The following is a 17,899-nucleotide window of genomic DNA, read 5'->3' on the forward strand; positions in this document are numbered from 1 at the left end:
CTTACATACACAAAAAAACTCCACCCACAATTGCAAACTATTTTTGGAAGCAGGATAATCATTTAAAACCAACATGAGGAAATCCGAGAAAAGGTATTATCTATCCAAATATGTTGAATAAACACGACTATGAGCAGTGGCTGCTGAGCAGAAATCAAACCAAGGGAAGACTGAGTAATGAATTCTTTATCTCATAAAGAACAGAACTGCTTTTGTTCTGCTCTTAGCTCTTACTCATGCTTTGACAAGACTTTCAGAGACTTTCATCCCACAGCCACCTTTCCCTTAACGGCTTTTATCGCACCTGTAGATGAGGATCAGATAGACAAAGCCGTTGTTTTTAAAGCTTTCCACCTCTTTTGAGTCAGACAGAAAAGTCCTTTCTGCCACTACCTACACCCTAAGACTTCTGCTTTGGGTGTGTATTGAGACTATAGGGGCTCTCCTTGGGCTAAATTATGATGTTAATGTGTCAGCAAGTGGAATTAGAAAGGTTAAAAACACAGAAACTCGAAATTCATTAGCAAATGAACCCCTTGACCTCACTGCTGCACTGATGCTGACTGGCACTGACACATGCTCTTTGGAGGGGAGCTGCAACAAGAACAGTCCAAAGCCAGGCAAGCAGCTCTGTGACTCTCTCCAGCTAAGCATCAGTATGCTAACATGATAACAACACAGTAATGTTTGCATCACAGCAAGCTGGCATCTGATGATTAATAAGAGTGAACAACAAATTCAGGTTTGGACCCAATTGTGGCACGACACTAAAAGAGTTGGGGCTGTCATTCTTATATAGAAGAAGTAAATACTGTTAAATCCACAAATTCACTCAAAACCACCTATATTTGATCTCAGTTAAATGCACATATGCAGACAAGCTGCTTGGATTATCATAGTCTGATATATCTATCTGAGGAAATGAAGAACACATCAGTAAAGAATGCAACCTTTCATTTACAAGAAGGTAGATGACAAAGTCCAGCAATGATAATCCCAGAGCTCAGGGAAAGACCTCACCGAAGAGGCCTCATGTGGTGGATTTCATTTCCTGTTTTCTTCTTTTCAGCCTGATGAGGTTCTGTGGACTTCACAAGACATGAAGGTATGAAATAATAGCTTGACAGCCTTAGTAGGCTTTAGCATATTTGGATTACTGCAAGGTTTCTTTATGCATGGTGGTTAAATGCTGGCTTAGAGAAACTACAAAGCAGTAAGGCCCTTTGAATCTTCATAAGGGTGCAGGGCCCTTTTTAGTCTTTACTCTCTCCAAAACATGAGATGATGACATGCTTGTCATCTTCATTGCAAATGGGAAGTTTGGGTCATAATGAATTCTGATTGCATCCTGGCAACAACACATTTAAAAACAGAATATTTTCCAGATGAATGGCAAAAATCACATAAGAATAACAAAGTACCTTTTTTCCAAAATATAAATTAAGATCAATTTAAGCTGAAATATATGATGCCCTGCCCTCGGATATGATTGTTGGCATGAAGATAAAGCAAACAATGAGTCATAATGATGGTTATTTGAATGATGACTCATTTGAACTCCACTACAAAGACGAGTGAAGCTGAGAAAAGAGGTTTCTAGTTTTCAAGTGGGTTAGCTACTGGTATTTGGTATTCATATACAATGCTTTTATTTTGAAATAACACAAATATACAGCTAAATTAAGAGAAACTGATGGAAAAGAATGTTTAATGAAGTAGTAGGTGGGAATTGTGCTGGTATCCACATGCATAATGCCAAGCTTTGCAGCTCATTTCTCCGTGGTCTGTCAGATTCCTGCTACACTCTGTATGCTTGTGCACGCATATGAGTGAATCACATTTGGCCTGCAGCTCTCATCCTGACATCAGCTCTGATCTCTGACCCCAGTCTTTGCTTTTTCTCTTTTATCCCCCCTCATCTCAATGAGCTCATCGTTATTAAAGAAAGGGAAATGTCTGTTCTCTTAAACAAACTCCACCTGAGTAAAAAGAGCAATTCCACAGAGTTATTTCCACATTTGAAGTCAGTGCGGAAAACAAAATTACATTGATGTTAATAAGTTAAGCATACCAAACATATGCAACACTGGCATGCTGCTAGATTTAATGCACAAGAGCATAATAACAGTCGATGTGTCATGTATACAAGCTGGATGTCACCGAAAGGAACAACAGTCATTTCAGCCAGTGTGGGCATCCCATAATTTTCTCATCCAGTGAGGGTGTGGAGCAGCATGTTGGGTAACTCGAAATCGTGTAGTCAGCCTTTCTTTGGTGTCAGTTAACTGGTTACTGTGGTAACTGTGTGCTCTTGGATGGTTTCCCTGTCAGCAGCTCGTCTCTGGCTGTCTTCACAGAAGCTGTAGCCGTGTGGGTCTTTCTAAATCAGTGATATTATATCTGATCTTCCTCTCTAACCTATAGAGAGACAGGCATGTAGCCTTAGACAGATGTGGACGCAGGTAGGTTCCAATCAGGTAATGTGACAGCCTGTTATGACAGAAGGGCCAGTGCGAGACAAGGAGAAGCAGGTAAGAGTCAGTTCTGTAGCCTGAATTGAACGTACCCTCCCACTGCTACGGAAAATATCTACCAAAGGCTAGATAAAAATAGCCCGCAGCCACACCCTGAGTATCCAACCACACTGAATAGGATTTTACACATAATACATGTGGTGTAAAAGAAGATTCCCACAGTTCATCTAGCAGGTTAGCCAGAGCTCAGCCAGTTCCTGGGATCACAGAGATGTGGATTATGAAAAAGGCATGTCTTTGCACAATCCCTCCTGCTCTCCAACTCCTCTGTTAGAGAGCAGGAGGGACTGCTTTTCTGTCCACCCCTCAAGGGTTGAACCTGCGTTACAACCCAGCTGGAATCCCGACTCTGTCAGACTTCTTTAAGCTAGCTGGGACTCCGCTCTCTACAGCCCACAATTTCACAACAGCAATGGCCTGTTGACAGGTTAATGCAGGAGTCTACCAGTCCACTGTATCACTCTGGATGGTTACTAGGATACAGGAGTGTTTGTTTAGTGCTGTTGTGATCAAGAAACGCAGATGAAGAGTCAGACACGCCTGAGTGTAATGTGGACATGCATCAGATGGCAGCGATTTAATCTTAAAAAAGTGACACTATAGAGACAAATCTTTGAAGGCCACAAAATAACAGGCCTGTTTTTAAAAAAGAGAAACATCACTGTAAATACAAGCTCTGGGCAATGAATATGAGGACAATCTGCCAGCATAAATTAGCTAAAATATACGACTTTGAGTTCTTGTACTCGCCTGTCAATGTGCTGTTCGGAGCACTTACACCCCCCTCGCTGAAATAAGACTGTAGAGTCATGTTTAAATAAATTCTATGCATCCATGTTTCTCATATGCTACGGTTTTAAATGTCCAAGCCTATTTCTATTGACCTTAACCTTTTTCTGTATACCTGCAATTCCTAAATGTAATGTTACCGTTTTTTAAACAGTATATGAAGACTGTCACTTTAGTAGCAAAACTGCTGGCTAAGGTGTTCTCTCGATAGCAATATCAGTATTTATTCACTTTAATGAAACGTTTTCAAAGATCCATCTGTCTGAAAGTTGATTCCAGTGAAATTGGAAAGAAGAGCCGGAGGGACAGCTGCAGCCAAGACCAAAGCCACTTTCTACTCCTCCCTGAGCATGTGTTTGTGGGCATGAATCTCACGTCTCAATGTGTGTTGCTTCTATTTATAAAACTCTGACCCTGTGGCCTGTGTAACTCCTCCAGGTGCCCTTTGCTGTGAGTCTCCCACCATCACCCCTAGCGGGCTCATCTGTACTCGCAAGATTTGTGTGTAGACAATGACGTAACACACCGAGATAAATATGCGCAGCCCGGTCCTACCTGGGGCAATTTGTGCTAACATGTTGTTATCCTACTATTTTTAACAGCAGGAAAAATTAAACAGTGCATGAAAGTTGCACTAATTTCCCATTTTTTATTGTTCTCGTTATTTTATGTCATCTTTACTAGGCAGCCACACACAGCATTGACATGTCAAATTGGACAGAGCTCACCATGTTTAAAAACCACTCTCACTCCAGCCTAATTTGGGCTACTTGGGACATTTATGGATCACTTACACCACTGGCTGTAATGTTACATGAGCTAGCATGACCATAAAGTCATCATCTATCAGTCCAGCCTAAATGTTGCCCAAAGAAAACTTTAGATGTGGATTGCTTATTATTTTCTCCTGAGAAAAGGCTTTACTTGTGGTTTCCTGACTTTTACTTTTAACTCAGAGTCGCCAGGTTCAGGATTTGTTTCACTGTACGTGCAATGACCCCAGTTTTATAAAAATTTGGAAGGAGGAAATTAGAGGTCATCCATATATATACTGTATGTATTTAAGACATTCCTGCATCGATCCATTTTCTGCCGCTTGTCACGGTTTGAGTCACGGCGGCAGAGAAGCCCACACTTCCCTCACCCCAGCCACCTCCTCCAGCTCATCCGAGGGGACACCGAGATGTTGCCAAGCCAGCTGAAAGATGTGTTCTCTCCAGTGAGTCCTGAGTCTCCCCTGGGCCTCTTCCGAGTACGACATGCCCGGAATACCTCATCTAGGAGGCGTCCAGGAGGCATCCTAGTCACATGCCAGAACCACCTCAACTGGCTCCTTTCAATGTGGAGGATGAGCAGCACACTCAAGAATAACTGAGATAAAAGGAAGGTTGGTGATTGGCTGTAGTTAGCTAAGATAACTCGGTCAAGTGATGCTGAAGTGAAGTAGTGGTTTCATTATTGCCAGCTGGAAGTCCTGTGGTACATGATTGATCAATTTCAAGATCGAATCATTAGTTATCATTAGTTGTTAAATGGATGCTATTAGACAGTGAAGAAAGTTGTGAGGTTATTGCACAGTTAAAGACTTTCCACATTGCTGTTTCGTATACTGTGTTCTCTGCCCACAGGGACTATACTGATACAAGAGCAAATAATCATTTTAATCTTGTTTCATAAGCAAATGAATATGCATTCGAGCAAACAATATCACAGAGGTTATTTCTGTACTCAGCTATGATTCACTAAAGAGAAAGCAGACAGGACAAAACAACATCCCCGCGGTGTCCATCTGCTGACCAAGACAAAGCAATTAGAGAAATAATGGCTTAAAGGGATTACCTGCTGATTATTGTCCAGACAGCATGCAACCAGAACACAAAGTCTAAGGCTCCTCTGAAAGAGGTAAAAGGACTGTGCGTGTGCATTTAAGTACAAAGAAACACATAACCAGCGTTTTGGTTCTTTTCATTCCATCAGCATCTCCGTTGTTCGCTCCATCTTTATAGTTCGTCTCGATATATAGAGTGAGGGAAAGTTTAAAGCGGGACAACGTTGTTTGTGGTCTCATTCTACTCTTCCACATACACACTAATAGCTGCCGGGCTGGTCTTGGCGGAGCTGCTGCTGCTGCTGCTGGTGGTGCAAACTGTCCTGAAAACATCCAGAGGATGTGGTCTGAAGGACAGCAGTGCAGAGAGATCCAGTGCCTGCTAATAGGGATTAATGCTGTCAGAGGATCAGCTGTGGCATACCGGATATCTTTGTAAAGTTTAACAAAATACCACAGCTACCTAACAACATGCACTACAATGCGTTTGCAAGAAGGGTTTCTGAGCCAAAATGAGTTAGGAGTTTGTAAAAGGATCCTTATTTTCTGCAACTGCTTTCCTAATAAAAGGCTTCTTCAAATATGACCTGTGTTCTCTGGACTCCAAAACCTGTGCTGTGTTTCCTTGTCTGCTATAAAGAACAACAAACATGTTTAATGTGTCAGCTACTAGTGCAACGGACACAACAGTTAGGTCTGTGGAAGACACCCGCCAGCAGCTGACAGGCAGGATCAGTGTCTGAAGTCAGCTGCCGAGCAAACGGGCACCCTCTCATGAATGACAGCTATTCACCTCTCCCTAGAACATCATATGAGTGCTGCCTCCTACTCAGCACAGCGGCAGCGCACAATGTGACACTGTGTTTTCTGATACAGTACAGCCTGGTGGAGAGGGGGTGACAGAGAAACAGATAACCTGCACTGTGACCTTGAGGACAGCGATCGTCCGCCGGCGACCAGAGGTGATGTCAGCAAGAGTTACCTGACCTGACACGAGGCGGTACAATGGTGACCTAATGCATGCAGACACTTTTGCTTCTAAACTTGGATAAAATATGTGTCATGCAGTGGAAAGTAGGGCAGCACTAGCTACTGGCACTTTCTTTCTGTACCCTTCTCTAACCTTGCTTATCTCTCTCTCACACACACACACAGAGATAAATGTTCATTTGTTATGAAAACTGATCCTCCTGGAGATCCATGCCTTTCCTCCATTACGTCAGATGATGCTCATGTCACACACACACACGTGCAGAAAATCTAAACTTTCTCTTATCGCTGCAGTTTCTGCATCGCTAGCTCAGAAATCCCCCTGATACCCTCACCTCACTGTTATGCAGAGAAGACAGGCAGAGATGACAGAGCAAAGATAACCTGCACTGGTTGGTAGAGATAAAAAGGAGATAAAAGGGGTGGAGAGAAGGGAAATGTAGGTTTTAGACCACACAATAAGGTTGAAGGCATTTCTGGTAATAAAAACGTGATTGAAAATCCAGGAAAAGAATGTGTGTGGTATTTGAGACAAATGAAGCCAGTCAGTTTCATGCAAAATTCATATGCGCAGCCAATGCTTAAAGTGAACACAGTGGCATCCTTCTATGACATCAGTGCCAGCTGGCCCTTAGCTGGGTACCGCAGAAGATGTCTGCAGTGTCAGTCAACTATTCGTGCTGCCATTGATTCATACTGTAGGCAGCAGCAGCAGCAGCAGCAGCAGCTCTAATGGTATGTAATAGTGCAGCATGCAGAGAATTGCATAAGAAGAAGCCATGCTTGTAAACAAGGAGGGCGAGGACCACAACCTCCCACAGCAGCGCCACTGCAACAAAGCTAACAGCTGTGAGGGCTCATCGTAGGCTGTGTCAACAATACTTGCCTCATTCACTGTCACGAAACTGCAGGAATGTCATTTTCTGACACACACACACAGAGCGCACAAATGTCTGCAACTGCACCCTATTCAGGAAAACCCAAACATCTACCTTGGTTACAAAAACAAACAATGTGGGAAGACACCTCGTCTGTGGGACTCTGGTTGAGAAACCCGTCTAGTAACATCAGTACATTCCCGAGATGTGACTCTTATTGCAGTCAAAGAATACACATGTGCAGCAAAGAGCAGATTGAATGACAAGCAGATAACAGGCAATACTCACAGGAGCTTTAAAGATTAGTTAAAAAGAAAGAAATCCTCGTCCATCATCAGTAAAAAGACTCCTTTCACAATTCTCCTCCTCCCTCCTCTCAATGCTTTTTGTCTTTCACCAGCAAACTGAGAGAAAGAGCGGCTGAAGGCAGACAGGAAGATCTGCAGTGCTGAAACTCAGTGTGCTACCTCCTTCTCCCTGTTTCTCTCCTCCCTCCCCTGCCTACCTCCCTCGCAGTTTTCTCCAAGGTCAGTAGGCAGAACCGACTGCTTGACTCCTCCCTTAGTGGACAATACCCTCCTACAGGCTGGACGCACAGGCAGTAATTACCATCATGATCCAGATTAACTCCTGGGTGTGTTTTTGTTGTGTGTGTCCAGGCTGCGCTCAGGGACAACACACAGGCAGGATTACCGTAGGGAAGGTGGGGAGAGGTGGGGGACGGTTTAGATACCGGGCAAGAGGCAGCAAGCCTGGGATACTCTGCAGCAAACACTGTCTGTTCTTTCATCATGCCCGAGATATAACTCAAACTAGCAGCATCGTGAAATTAAAAAGACGGATTATTAAGGAAAAATGAATTCATGTCTTGCCACAGCATGACTCCTGTGTATAGAGGAGATCGGAAACAAAATCGAAACACAATAAATGAACGACTTATAGTCGATGACTATAAGTCATCAAATCCCTTATTAGGGTTTACTTCTCAAAACTAAGACCAGATGAATTTGCTGCCGTTTTGGAGCCATAAAAATAACCGAATGTGCGCATGGACTGTGAATATTGACCACTCAGGAGTGTGCTGTCAAATACTTGCTGAGTTGTGCAAAGTCAACCCCTGTAGAGACAGATCAGGAGATTTACGGAACATTTAGATGCCTGACTCACTGGCTTTAGAAGCTGTGATGGGGATACGAGTCAGTGAACGAGGAGCTGGAGGTTATTTTAAGAGAAATATAAACGTGTAACAGTCACCGGCGCATCTCGATTGATTCATTTAATTGGTGTGTATTTGTATGTTCATATTTTCCAGATATTGGTGGTTAGAAAAATTCATCTCACCCAAAGGCTAGTGGAAGCATCACTGATCCAAACAGACTCTGCTGTATGATAAACATCTGTTGCATGTTCACAATTCAAAAAGACGTAAAGAGCCCACCGACTGACCTGCTTTCAGAGACGCCTAGAATCATCCATGGGAACTGGTTACGTCATGTGCAGCGGGGGAGCGCGATTTGTCCTTTTAGTGCAGCTAGTTTTCCTGTGATGTGCTGCCACCCTGTGGTTTTCTGGTGTAACTACAACACCTGTAAGCATGTGACGTTTTGGATGAATGACGTCAGATGTTATGATTGCTCAAATGAAACCAAAGCAAAATAAAATCTGAAGTAATTTTCACTCTGGTAATGTACATTAATTAACAGGCAGCTCAAGTTACAGCTTACTTTGTATTTCACAAATTCTGAAATAGCATGCTCAAAACCAAGCCAAAGAAATACAACAATTAAACATGCAAATGGAAAGTTGGGCCAGCCAACGGATCATTTTTACATAGAAGAACACGTAGAAAAGGACTGGAAATAAACAACAACAACAAAAAGCAACTGAGGATGAACACAAGGATGTAGTTACAGTACAGGACCAGCAGATGGAGGCGTACAGTGTGAGATGGATAAACCATGAACATGTAATGGACAACAAAGCTACAGTGTCACTGTTACCTGATGTTCCATCGATTCGTTTACAGTTCAACTGCCCTTACATCCACTGACAAACAGCCATGTTGGAATAATGATGCTTTTAAATAATTCTGTGTTAGAATTGGGAGCGTAATAGTAGACAGTCTGGTGCTTAATCAATTCAGGTGAGTCCAAAAGGCACGTCACATGGAAACGAAACATGGCATGAGAAGAACACCGTGGCCACATCAGTAAAATCACCTGGAAGTCGAGGCTTGTGCAGGGAACATTTCGAATTTGCCATATGATCCTGGCACAAACTGCAAAAACACATCTTCAAGTCCTGCTATAAAAACCCCACAGTTCCTCTTTTATTTTAATCGAATGAATTAAAATTTTAGGCCTCCGAAACATCGCACCACATCCTGTGGAAAAGACCTGGAATGACTTCTAATCAGCATGATGACTAAGAGCCAGGTGAACACAATTAAATGATCCAAATCTATTTAAAAAGCATGTAAAAATGAGTAGTTGAAGTAAACTCTTAATGAAATACAGTACACGTCTTCCCTTCCTGTGCTAACAAAAAGGCAAATCAAACTTCCAATACTGCATGAAAAAGACATCCATGTGTATTCAATACAGAAATGAGCTCAAACAGAACACTGGTGTCTGTGACTTTCCCTAATTTACACTTCTTCCATGTGACCTTCTAAAGTGTCTTTTTACGGATTTGTCCGTAAGGAATCTCTTAATGAAAAACCTGAGCCGTACCAAGTCGTCTGCATACAGTGCATCAAATAACCACATAATGAATACATACATTAAATATTGACCATAATCATCAAGTATGTCACCTTTTACTATTTGTACCACATCTGTGCCTGCATCTTTAAAACTTGCTCAGAAACGGTTTGATCTGCTTAAAGGCTGATTTCTTCTCCTGTTTGCTTAACCATCAAGTAGCTTCTCAACACGAATTAAAAACAAAACAAAACAGCACTTTAACATGAAAAAGTATATATTGTAAGCCGAGAGGTCGAACACTGTTTTACTGTAGTAAGTAAGGACAGAATAGGTAGCATTAATGAGTGTTATTACTGTGTATGGATGCCCCTTTTTTTTGCCTGCTGTCTGAACTGGGTTGCTGGCTGTGAACTATGGTCTTACTGTAGGCTCTAACAGCAGGTATGGTCACGTGAACTGTATCACAGTGTCAAGGCATAACATGGCTCATCATGGCAGAAGACAGGAAGCACCTGATGGTGGAAAGGAAGTTAGGGGTCTGCATCAAAAAGAAGAAATACATCAGGTTATGTGATGTAAAAAGACATTGTGACTTCAGTCTGACACTGTATTTCTGTTTGTGAAGGCGACATAAAGTTGAAACTATGACACAGAGTCTGAGGAAATGCAGCAAAATCAAGTCCGACGTCCACAGTACGTGACATTAGCGCTCCCTGGTCCACGGTAAAGAACAGGAAAGAAACACGGGCATGTCGAGTTCACGCGTCGGTTTCACGTCATCTCTGGTCAGCTGTACTCTACTGCAGCTGATCTCAGTCTCTATCAGCCATCCTGTTATGCAGTTTCTCAGGAGCAAACCTCTCTACTTTAGCAGGACTATCTCTCTGCTGTACAGCTTAATGGACTTCCATGGGAAGCACTGTCAGATTAGGTGAAGCAAGCAGGCAGGGTCAGTGACATGACTGGTTAGAGCAGGACACTAGAAGCCAGGACTTCAGCTGTGGTAGCTGGGCACAGCCGCCTGCTTCTGCGAGAGCCGCAGAAGCTCCTCCCGGATGGCCTTGATCAAGGAGGCAGAGGAATGAGTGGGAGGAGAAGTATCCAGAGGTGGGGGGGCTGTCAGATAACCCACACCATCTAGATGGGTCGGGGGGGCCGTGGGCTCCCTGATACCACTCCGGTGAATCTGGAAGATAGAGGAGGACGAGCAGTCAGGGGGTCCATAAATAGCAGGCAGGACAGAAAGGGCAAACAGAACAACAGGGGGAGGTGATAAAAAAGAAGAGAATAGATAAGATAAAAAATATCAAGTAACAAAAACAGAAGAACACCAGAAAATTAGAAGAAAACCAAACTGAAACTGTGGGTGTTTCTCAAAAGCAATAAAGTTGGCTTCCTGTTAGGATCAAGTTACTGTGCGTTTGTTTTTAATAATTCGATGATTAAATGAAAAGTTTGGGGTTTCAGGTTTCAATGGAATTAAATGAACTTGTTAATGAAAAAGTAAAAATGTGCAATTCACTCACTGCATCTTTTTCAGCTTCTGCTCTGGAGAAATTGTCATCATGATAGTGGTTCCAGCCTAAGCCTCCATTCTGGCCCGGAGCAGCCCTGACTCCTGCTGGGAAACCATTCATCCGACTGGACAGACCCACTTGTGCAAGATGATGGAGCTGGGCACCTAAAAAAATAAATAAACACATTATACTTACTGGCACTAATTTCCTAAAGACCCAACCTTAATCATGCCAGCTTCTTGCCCAACCTTTAACCTTACTGTATCTTCCATTCCTACTCAAAACTGCTCGGGATCACTGCAGTATTCTTTTATGCTCTCTCATCTAAGCAGAGAATATATGAAACTGTCTTTACTCGGCATCAGCGTCTGAAAATTTGTCAGCTGCATGCAAATTTATACCCACTGTAAGTGAAGTTACAAAGTTATTGGCAGCTGCCTGACTGTCTGTCCTCAGATTAGCCAAGCTGTTTTTGGGTGAGAGTGAGCGTGCACCCTGGACTGGTTGCACATCTATCACAGATGTTCTTCAATCATTGCAGAAAACATTGGCAACCTGAATCAGCTGTACGTTTTGCTGACACACCCCATTCCTGCTGCAACAAATGGCTTTAATCGCACGCGCCGCACTCAGCCAGTTCAGAAAGGGCATATTTTAAATGCAAGAGTTATTCCTCTGTAGTGACAGCTAGTGCAAAACCTTTCACGTTTGCACTAGTTATTTCTGTCAGTGTTACATATTCTCAGCAGTTTATTGCTAAACAAAGTCAGAGATAAATAGTGTATAGCTCTAAGAATAAAAAAAGGGACATATTTGTGCTAATGGTTCATTTTGTTGTTTAGCTGTAACTGACAGTGGGAGTGTTTACATTTAGATGGATTAAATATAGCATAAAGACTGAGACGGAGATTAAACACTGAGATAAAGAACATACATGTCTATCTTTAAGCATGATTGCTTAAGATGTGCGTTTCCTTTTTTCCTATTTAAAAAAAAAAAAATCTGCAAAAAAGTTGAAAACGAGATGCAGAAATGAATGGACACCATGAGCTTTGTTTGGGGGGACAGAGCAACAGCCTGAACATAAAATATTGTTGTGTTAATGTTGCATTTGTGTGATGCTATCGAACTTCCTTGTGTACCTGTGGTTCCTCCCACTGGACGCGGTCTGGCAGATGAGGGCAGTTCATCAGCGTAGAGGCCCCTGCTGGAGTACAGGCTGTCTGGCTGGAGCTGCTCACCGTGCCCCGCTGCTTCTCCTGGTGGCAGGTAGCTCGAGCCAAGGCCCTGCCTGAAACACAGACCAAAAAACTCATTTATGATTTAAGAAAACATAAGGACGCACCAATAGCTGAATTCTGGGTCAGTTTAAAGTAAACAATTTGACTAATAGCAGATGATGTTTTTTCCCCCTTTTTTGCAGTTACTGAACATGGAGACATTTCATACTGTGTGTGTATTTGTGCTACTTTTTTAGCACGCTTTACATTTCTAATCACAGGGAGTCCTTCCTATATGGTGCAATCAATAATCTGATAGTCAAGCATTTCACAATTTGGTACCAAATAGTGGAAACACAAATGGTTGACAGCTGATGCTCTACGTGTGTGTACACGTGCAGCCTTTTCAGAGTCTATTAAGAGGCAGCTGTTCAGACCTGATCCATTGAAACAATAAAATAAAGAGGACTCTTTGTCATTATTCATGAGGCTCAACTCTATAAATGTAAACTAAAGAAAATGTCCACACGGGTGAAAGTTCACCTGTAATTATAAATAGGAAATACCTCTTGGGGTATGAAGAACATGTGGAAAACGACTCTATTTTCAGCTGCTTTACTGACCTTGTTGCCATGCCTTGCACTGCAGCAGAGGACATCTCAGGGAATCTCTGGGGAAGACCAACAGAGATGTGCTGTGTTTAAGTGACAATGATCAAGTACCAGTGATGACAGAGGTCTGAGGTATAAACGGTGAACTGTTTTTATTGGAAAAGAAATGCAAAAAAGATTTTTAGTTGATGCAGTTATTCTTATGAGATCACAGCCTGCTGTGTGTGTTACAATTTACTGTACTGTTGGTGGTTATTTTACATAGTGAACATTGTTATTTTTACCAAGCAAAATTTTGTTGGATATCCATATTTTTAATAGCATATAAAAGCACCATCAAAGGGCTGTTTATGGCTGCACTGCTCAGTGTTTCTTTCACTCGTCTGGGGTGAGCACCCGTGTTGGATAGAGGACAAAGTATTGTTATTAACAGCTGTAAAGCAGCATGAAAGATAAGAAAGCATTTAAAAAGTGTATTCAGGGAGTGAAAATGTATTCTCTGCAGTCAAGAAGGTCTGGGATTAAATCTTTAAGGTTGCACTTCCAGGGAATGAATGAATGAAGTGACACATTTAGATCTGGACCATAGAACAGCCATACAATGCTTCTATTTTGTTTTTGTTTAGAGTAGATTTTTGCACTTGTAAAGTACCGATTAGATTTTCTTCTTCTTACACAAACAACCTTAATTTCAGCTAAGCCCTCTACCTCTCATGGATTTCAAAGCCAGGGATAATTGTACATGAATAGTATTATGCTGCCGTAGCTAAGTGTTAATAACAGAGGTTGGCACTGCATAAACTGGCCTCGCTTTGTAAAGCCTTCCAAGCAGTTTCTTTGAAAGTAGCCTATACCAACAGGAATTAATAAAGATTACGTGGGTGATGGCTATATCACTGAAGGGTCTTAGGAGCTCTACATAGCCAGTGGGGGGGGGCTAAGGTTGCACCTTGCAACAGATGGAGGAATACTTAAGTCAGTACTTTGCTAAGAGGACGTGATTATACTGGAAGCAATAGGCTTCATGCTGAGCAGGAGAGCAAGACACCTTAAGAAAGTGAATGCAAAGCTGTGTCTCCCACTGTTTCTATTTGTAACACATATTCTTGTTCCATGCAATATGGCAGCTGAATTATTTATAGCTGACTGGATGGACAATGCTCCAGCCAGAGCGTTTGTACACAGACGGCAACTTACGCTGGGGAAAGCTTGGTAGGAAAGACCCCAAGGTCTCGGCCCATGACCTGGAGGGCTAGAGTTAGGAGGGTTGCTGTTGACCCCTGGGAGAGTGATCCCAGCAGTGCTGCCCTGAGAAGTGGGTGACACAAGAGCGAAGGCGTCGTCCAACAGGGAGTGCATCTGCTGCCGTGCTTCCTCGATGGAGGGCTGTGGGGGCATGTACGGTGGTGGGGGAGGGGCATGGCCGGGAGGAGAGGAAGTGGGGGCTGGGAAGACATCATCTGTGGGGGAAGGACTCCTGTGAGGGGATCCTGGGCCTTGGTCAGGGTCCGACTGGAAAACATAGACGGCAAAGAAGTCAGAAAGGTTGCAGGGTCCGTGAAAGGTTTTCCTACTTCTTCTGTGTTACTCACCACATAGGCCACATTGTTGACCCCGGGGCACTTTCTGTAAGCAGCATCAGTGTCTTCAGTGATGAGGTGGTCTTTGTCTGCTTCCATCATGCCTCCATTCATCTGGTCTTTCATCCTCTGCTTTGGTGAGCGCCTGCCTCGACCACTTAGAAACACATGAAGAAAGAGAGAAATATATTATCAGCATGCACAGAAAATCAAGTTCTCCACCAAAAAGTCAAAAATTCATAACCTCTAACCTTTTCTTGGGTTCCATGAAGACGGAGGGCATCTGAGCATCCGGGTCCAGGATCTTATCGATTTGCATCTGTTCTTTGCGATAAATACGATCCGGATCCTTTGCATCGCCAAGACCGCCTATGTCATCCATAGCTGGGAAGTCATAGTGGCCCTTCCTCTTGGCGCGAAGACGAATCTTGTTACGATGATGCTCAATTTCTGACTTGTGCCTCAACGCTACCTGGATCTGAGGATCAAATTACAATTATCAGTATTAGCTCGTTTGGCAAATTATAAGAACCACAGAAGCATCACAAATGAAATTTCAACCACGCGTGAATTACATCTTCCAAAAGACTCTGGAGGATTTCACTTTGTTCCTATGACTTCTTCTTTGAGAAAGAACATTTTCAAACTATCTGACCAAAGAGTTTGTGTCAGGGTTTTGTATTTTTTATTCTGCATTGAGATGAAATTTTTCAAAGGAGCAGATGAGACTCCTGCAAGGCCTGTGGGAAATAATTAGCTTGGTAATTTTTTAACTTCAGCACTAAAAATGTATCAACGTAAACACACTGGAGACAAACTGAAATACTGCAAAGAATGTGGGAGATGCTTCCCCACATCAGGTGACTTAAAACGACATGAACTCTTTCACAGTGGGGTTAAAAAGCACCTCTGTGCTCAGTGTGGGTCATCCTTCACCACTGCAGGTGACCTTAAAACACACAAAGTCCACACAGGAGAGAAACCATACAAGTGCAGACACTGTGACAAAAGCTTCTCATGTTCAGGTAATCGTAACGAGCATGAACGTACACACATGGAAGGAAACTACAGCTGTGAGCTTCGGTAATCTCAGTTCCTACTCCGCACACAAACGATCCCACGTTACTAATAAACTGTTTCACTGTTACCAATGTGCCAAAACATTCACTTCATTATCTGCTCTGTGCAAACATCAGCGCGATCACGCAGGGCTGAAATCGTTCCCATCACAGGATCAGAGTGAATCTGAAGAGAGAGAAACATCTCTCTGGTTTCAGAGTCCAACTTAAAACCCTGGAGATCAGGTCATTTAATGTTAAAGACACTTTAACATTAAACTGCTGGATTACTTATCTCCTTAAAAAAGAAAATGAGAGCAGCAAACCTCTTTGGTCATTTGGTTTGTGTCTGACAATTTTCCATTGACGGGCGGACTGTGGAGTGGTGGGACAGGCATAGGCTGCATGGCGATAAGCTGGACTTTATTGGGGAGTCTCCTGCTTGCGTCGGTGCCACGAGATATCCGATCAACATGTTCAAAGATGGAGGCTGAAGACAGCTGCTCATTTGTATCGTTCATAGGAGGAGGACCTGTGGAGTAAAACAAAGGTCGTGACATGTTAGCAGCGAGTTCACACCGTATGCTAATGCTGATCTAAGCTAGGGGACAGAGATTTTACACAAACAGCTAATGCATAAGGATGACTAATGAAACATGTCCGTGTTTCTTTACCACCTCACTATATTCAAAATATTGGTTGTAATAAAAGTGTGGAGTAAATTTCTTGAAGGTTACGTGAAAATAAAACATTGATTTCTATTTCCAAAAGCTAAGCTTTGTTTCAAACAATGGCTTTTGCCTTTGTTTGTGAAGTTATTGTTTCCATGCTGTGACCGACAGCTCAGCACAGAAGTGATGGATGGTGAGAACTGTGCACAAAACTACCAAAGAACTAACAGACAACACACAGACAGCTGCTGGAGGTCAAGCCTGAGGTCTACAGAGACAGAGACAGAAAGTGGCAAGCTCTTACCAATTCTATTCTTGCCTGCAAACCACAAAAGAAAGGAAAGAGAGTCTTACTAGGGTGAAAGAGATCAAGTAAGAACAAAAATCAAAGTGGTTGCTGCATACTGACAACAATATTAAAAAAAAAACAACAACACAGAGGTGCAGCTGACACGGATGCATGAGAGAAAAGAAACATAACCAGGAAAGATCAAAAGAAAGGAAAAGGCAAGTTTCCATAGGTGATACTTTCATTTCTTCAGATCTTTTATTCAGTAGCTGGAAAAAAGCAAGCAAGATGTTGCTCTGACTAAGAAGAAAGCAAAAAAAGATGCAGCAGATTATTTAATATTGAATGTGTTTCATCTGGAATCTAATTAAACTCTTTTCATCCACCAGGTATCCACCGACCCAATTAAGCTAATACTACTGTTTGGTTGTTTTATTTACATTCTAAATGAACCAAGTCTCATACGTGCATCTGGGATTTTCTCTGGATATGACAATTTGGCAGGAATTAAATTAAAAAAGGGGGGTTGCTGTCAGCCTAACCCAATCCTAACCCTAACCGTAACCAGGTTAAAAGCACCGGGCAGAGCATAGTACAGTATCAGCACAGACTTATCAATAACAAAACACAGACTGTTCCTCTGTGTGTGAGTCAGGCTGCAGTCTGCGCGCCCGACTGCCTCGAGGTCCAGCACGTAATCTCTTGAGTGGCACTGCAGGCTTGAATCTATCAAAAAGCTGTCAGATAAAGTAACTTTAGCATTTTTTTCTTTTTCCTCAATTCCTCTCCGCCTCGTCTTATTTTGACCACTGAATAGAAATTCCTACCAGCTGCTTCTTTTACTTTCACTCTGTTTTATGTCCTTGCCTGGAATCTCTTCACGTCTCCTCTGCTTTGTCTTTTCTTCCTCCCTTTACAATCTCAAACTGGCCTCCTTGTCAATCAAAACATGCTAGCTGTGGTTGTTCTCTCTTTATCTATTTATGTCAGCCAAGTCCCTTCATTTTCTTCCTCCCCCTCATATTTGCTCTCCGTGTTTGGAGGAGCGAGTTGAGTGTTGCCAGGGCCACTTACCGTTTAAAACATTGATGGGGACCTTACGGGTCTGCTTGCTGTCGCTGGGCGTGGCCTGGGCTCTCAGGTTCTCCTCGGTTGATTCCCGCTCACTGGAATGGTCACTTAACACAGAGTCGCCATCTGATGAGGAGATCCTGCCCAGGAAAGACACA

General features: G+C 42.8%; 2 protein-coding genes across 16 annotated transcripts in view; both read right to left on the reverse strand.

The window, feature by feature from the left end:
* mical3a (microtubule associated monooxygenase, calponin and LIM domain containing 3a) overlaps window positions 1-8,622 on the reverse strand; it is a 77,691-nt gene extending 69,069 nt beyond the window's left edge. For 7 of the 13 annotated variants that reach the window (XM_042224067.1, XM_042224064.1, XM_042224070.1 and 4 more), the window contains exon 1: window positions 7,308-7,515. The gene's annotated coding sequence lies outside the window, so the exon portion shown is untranslated. The other 6 variants (XM_005930344.3, XM_042224073.1, XM_042224072.1 and 3 more) reach the window with 3 other exon arrangements.
* Window positions 8,623-8,732: 110 nt separating this feature from the next.
* Window positions 8,733-17,899, reverse strand: part of si:ch211-1e14.1 (UPF0606 protein KIAA1549) — a 37,079-nt gene continuing 27,912 nt past the window's right edge. For 2 of the 3 annotated variants that reach the window (XM_042224075.1, XM_042224076.1), the window contains exons 13-22: window positions 17,745-17,881; window positions 16,686-16,700; window positions 16,037-16,242; window positions 14,904-15,130; window positions 14,665-14,809; window positions 14,270-14,584; window positions 13,085-13,131; window positions 12,384-12,532; window positions 11,251-11,405; window positions 8,733-10,910 (exon numbers count right to left, since the gene is read on the reverse strand). In XM_042224075.1, coding sequence (XP_042080009.1) covers window positions 10,719-10,910; window positions 11,251-11,405; window positions 12,384-12,532; window positions 13,085-13,131; window positions 14,270-14,584; window positions 14,665-14,809; window positions 14,904-15,130; window positions 16,037-16,242; window positions 16,686-16,700; window positions 17,745-17,881 — 1,588 coding nt within the window. In that variant the 3' untranslated portion in view covers window positions 8,733-10,718. The remainder of the gene's footprint in view (window positions 10,911-11,250; window positions 11,406-12,383; window positions 12,533-13,084; window positions 13,132-14,269; window positions 14,585-14,664; window positions 14,810-14,903; window positions 15,131-16,036; window positions 16,243-16,685; window positions 16,701-17,744; window positions 17,882-17,899) is intronic. The other variant, XM_042224077.1, reaches the window with a different exon arrangement.

The sequence above is a fragment of the Haplochromis burtoni genome, unplaced genomic scaffold (assembly GCF_018398535.1).
Source record: "Haplochromis burtoni strain Fernald_Lab_line unplaced genomic scaffold, NCSU_Asbu1 Contig_127, whole genome shotgun sequence".
Lineage (NCBI taxonomy): Eukaryota > Metazoa > Chordata > Actinopteri > Cichliformes > Cichlidae > Haplochromis > Haplochromis burtoni.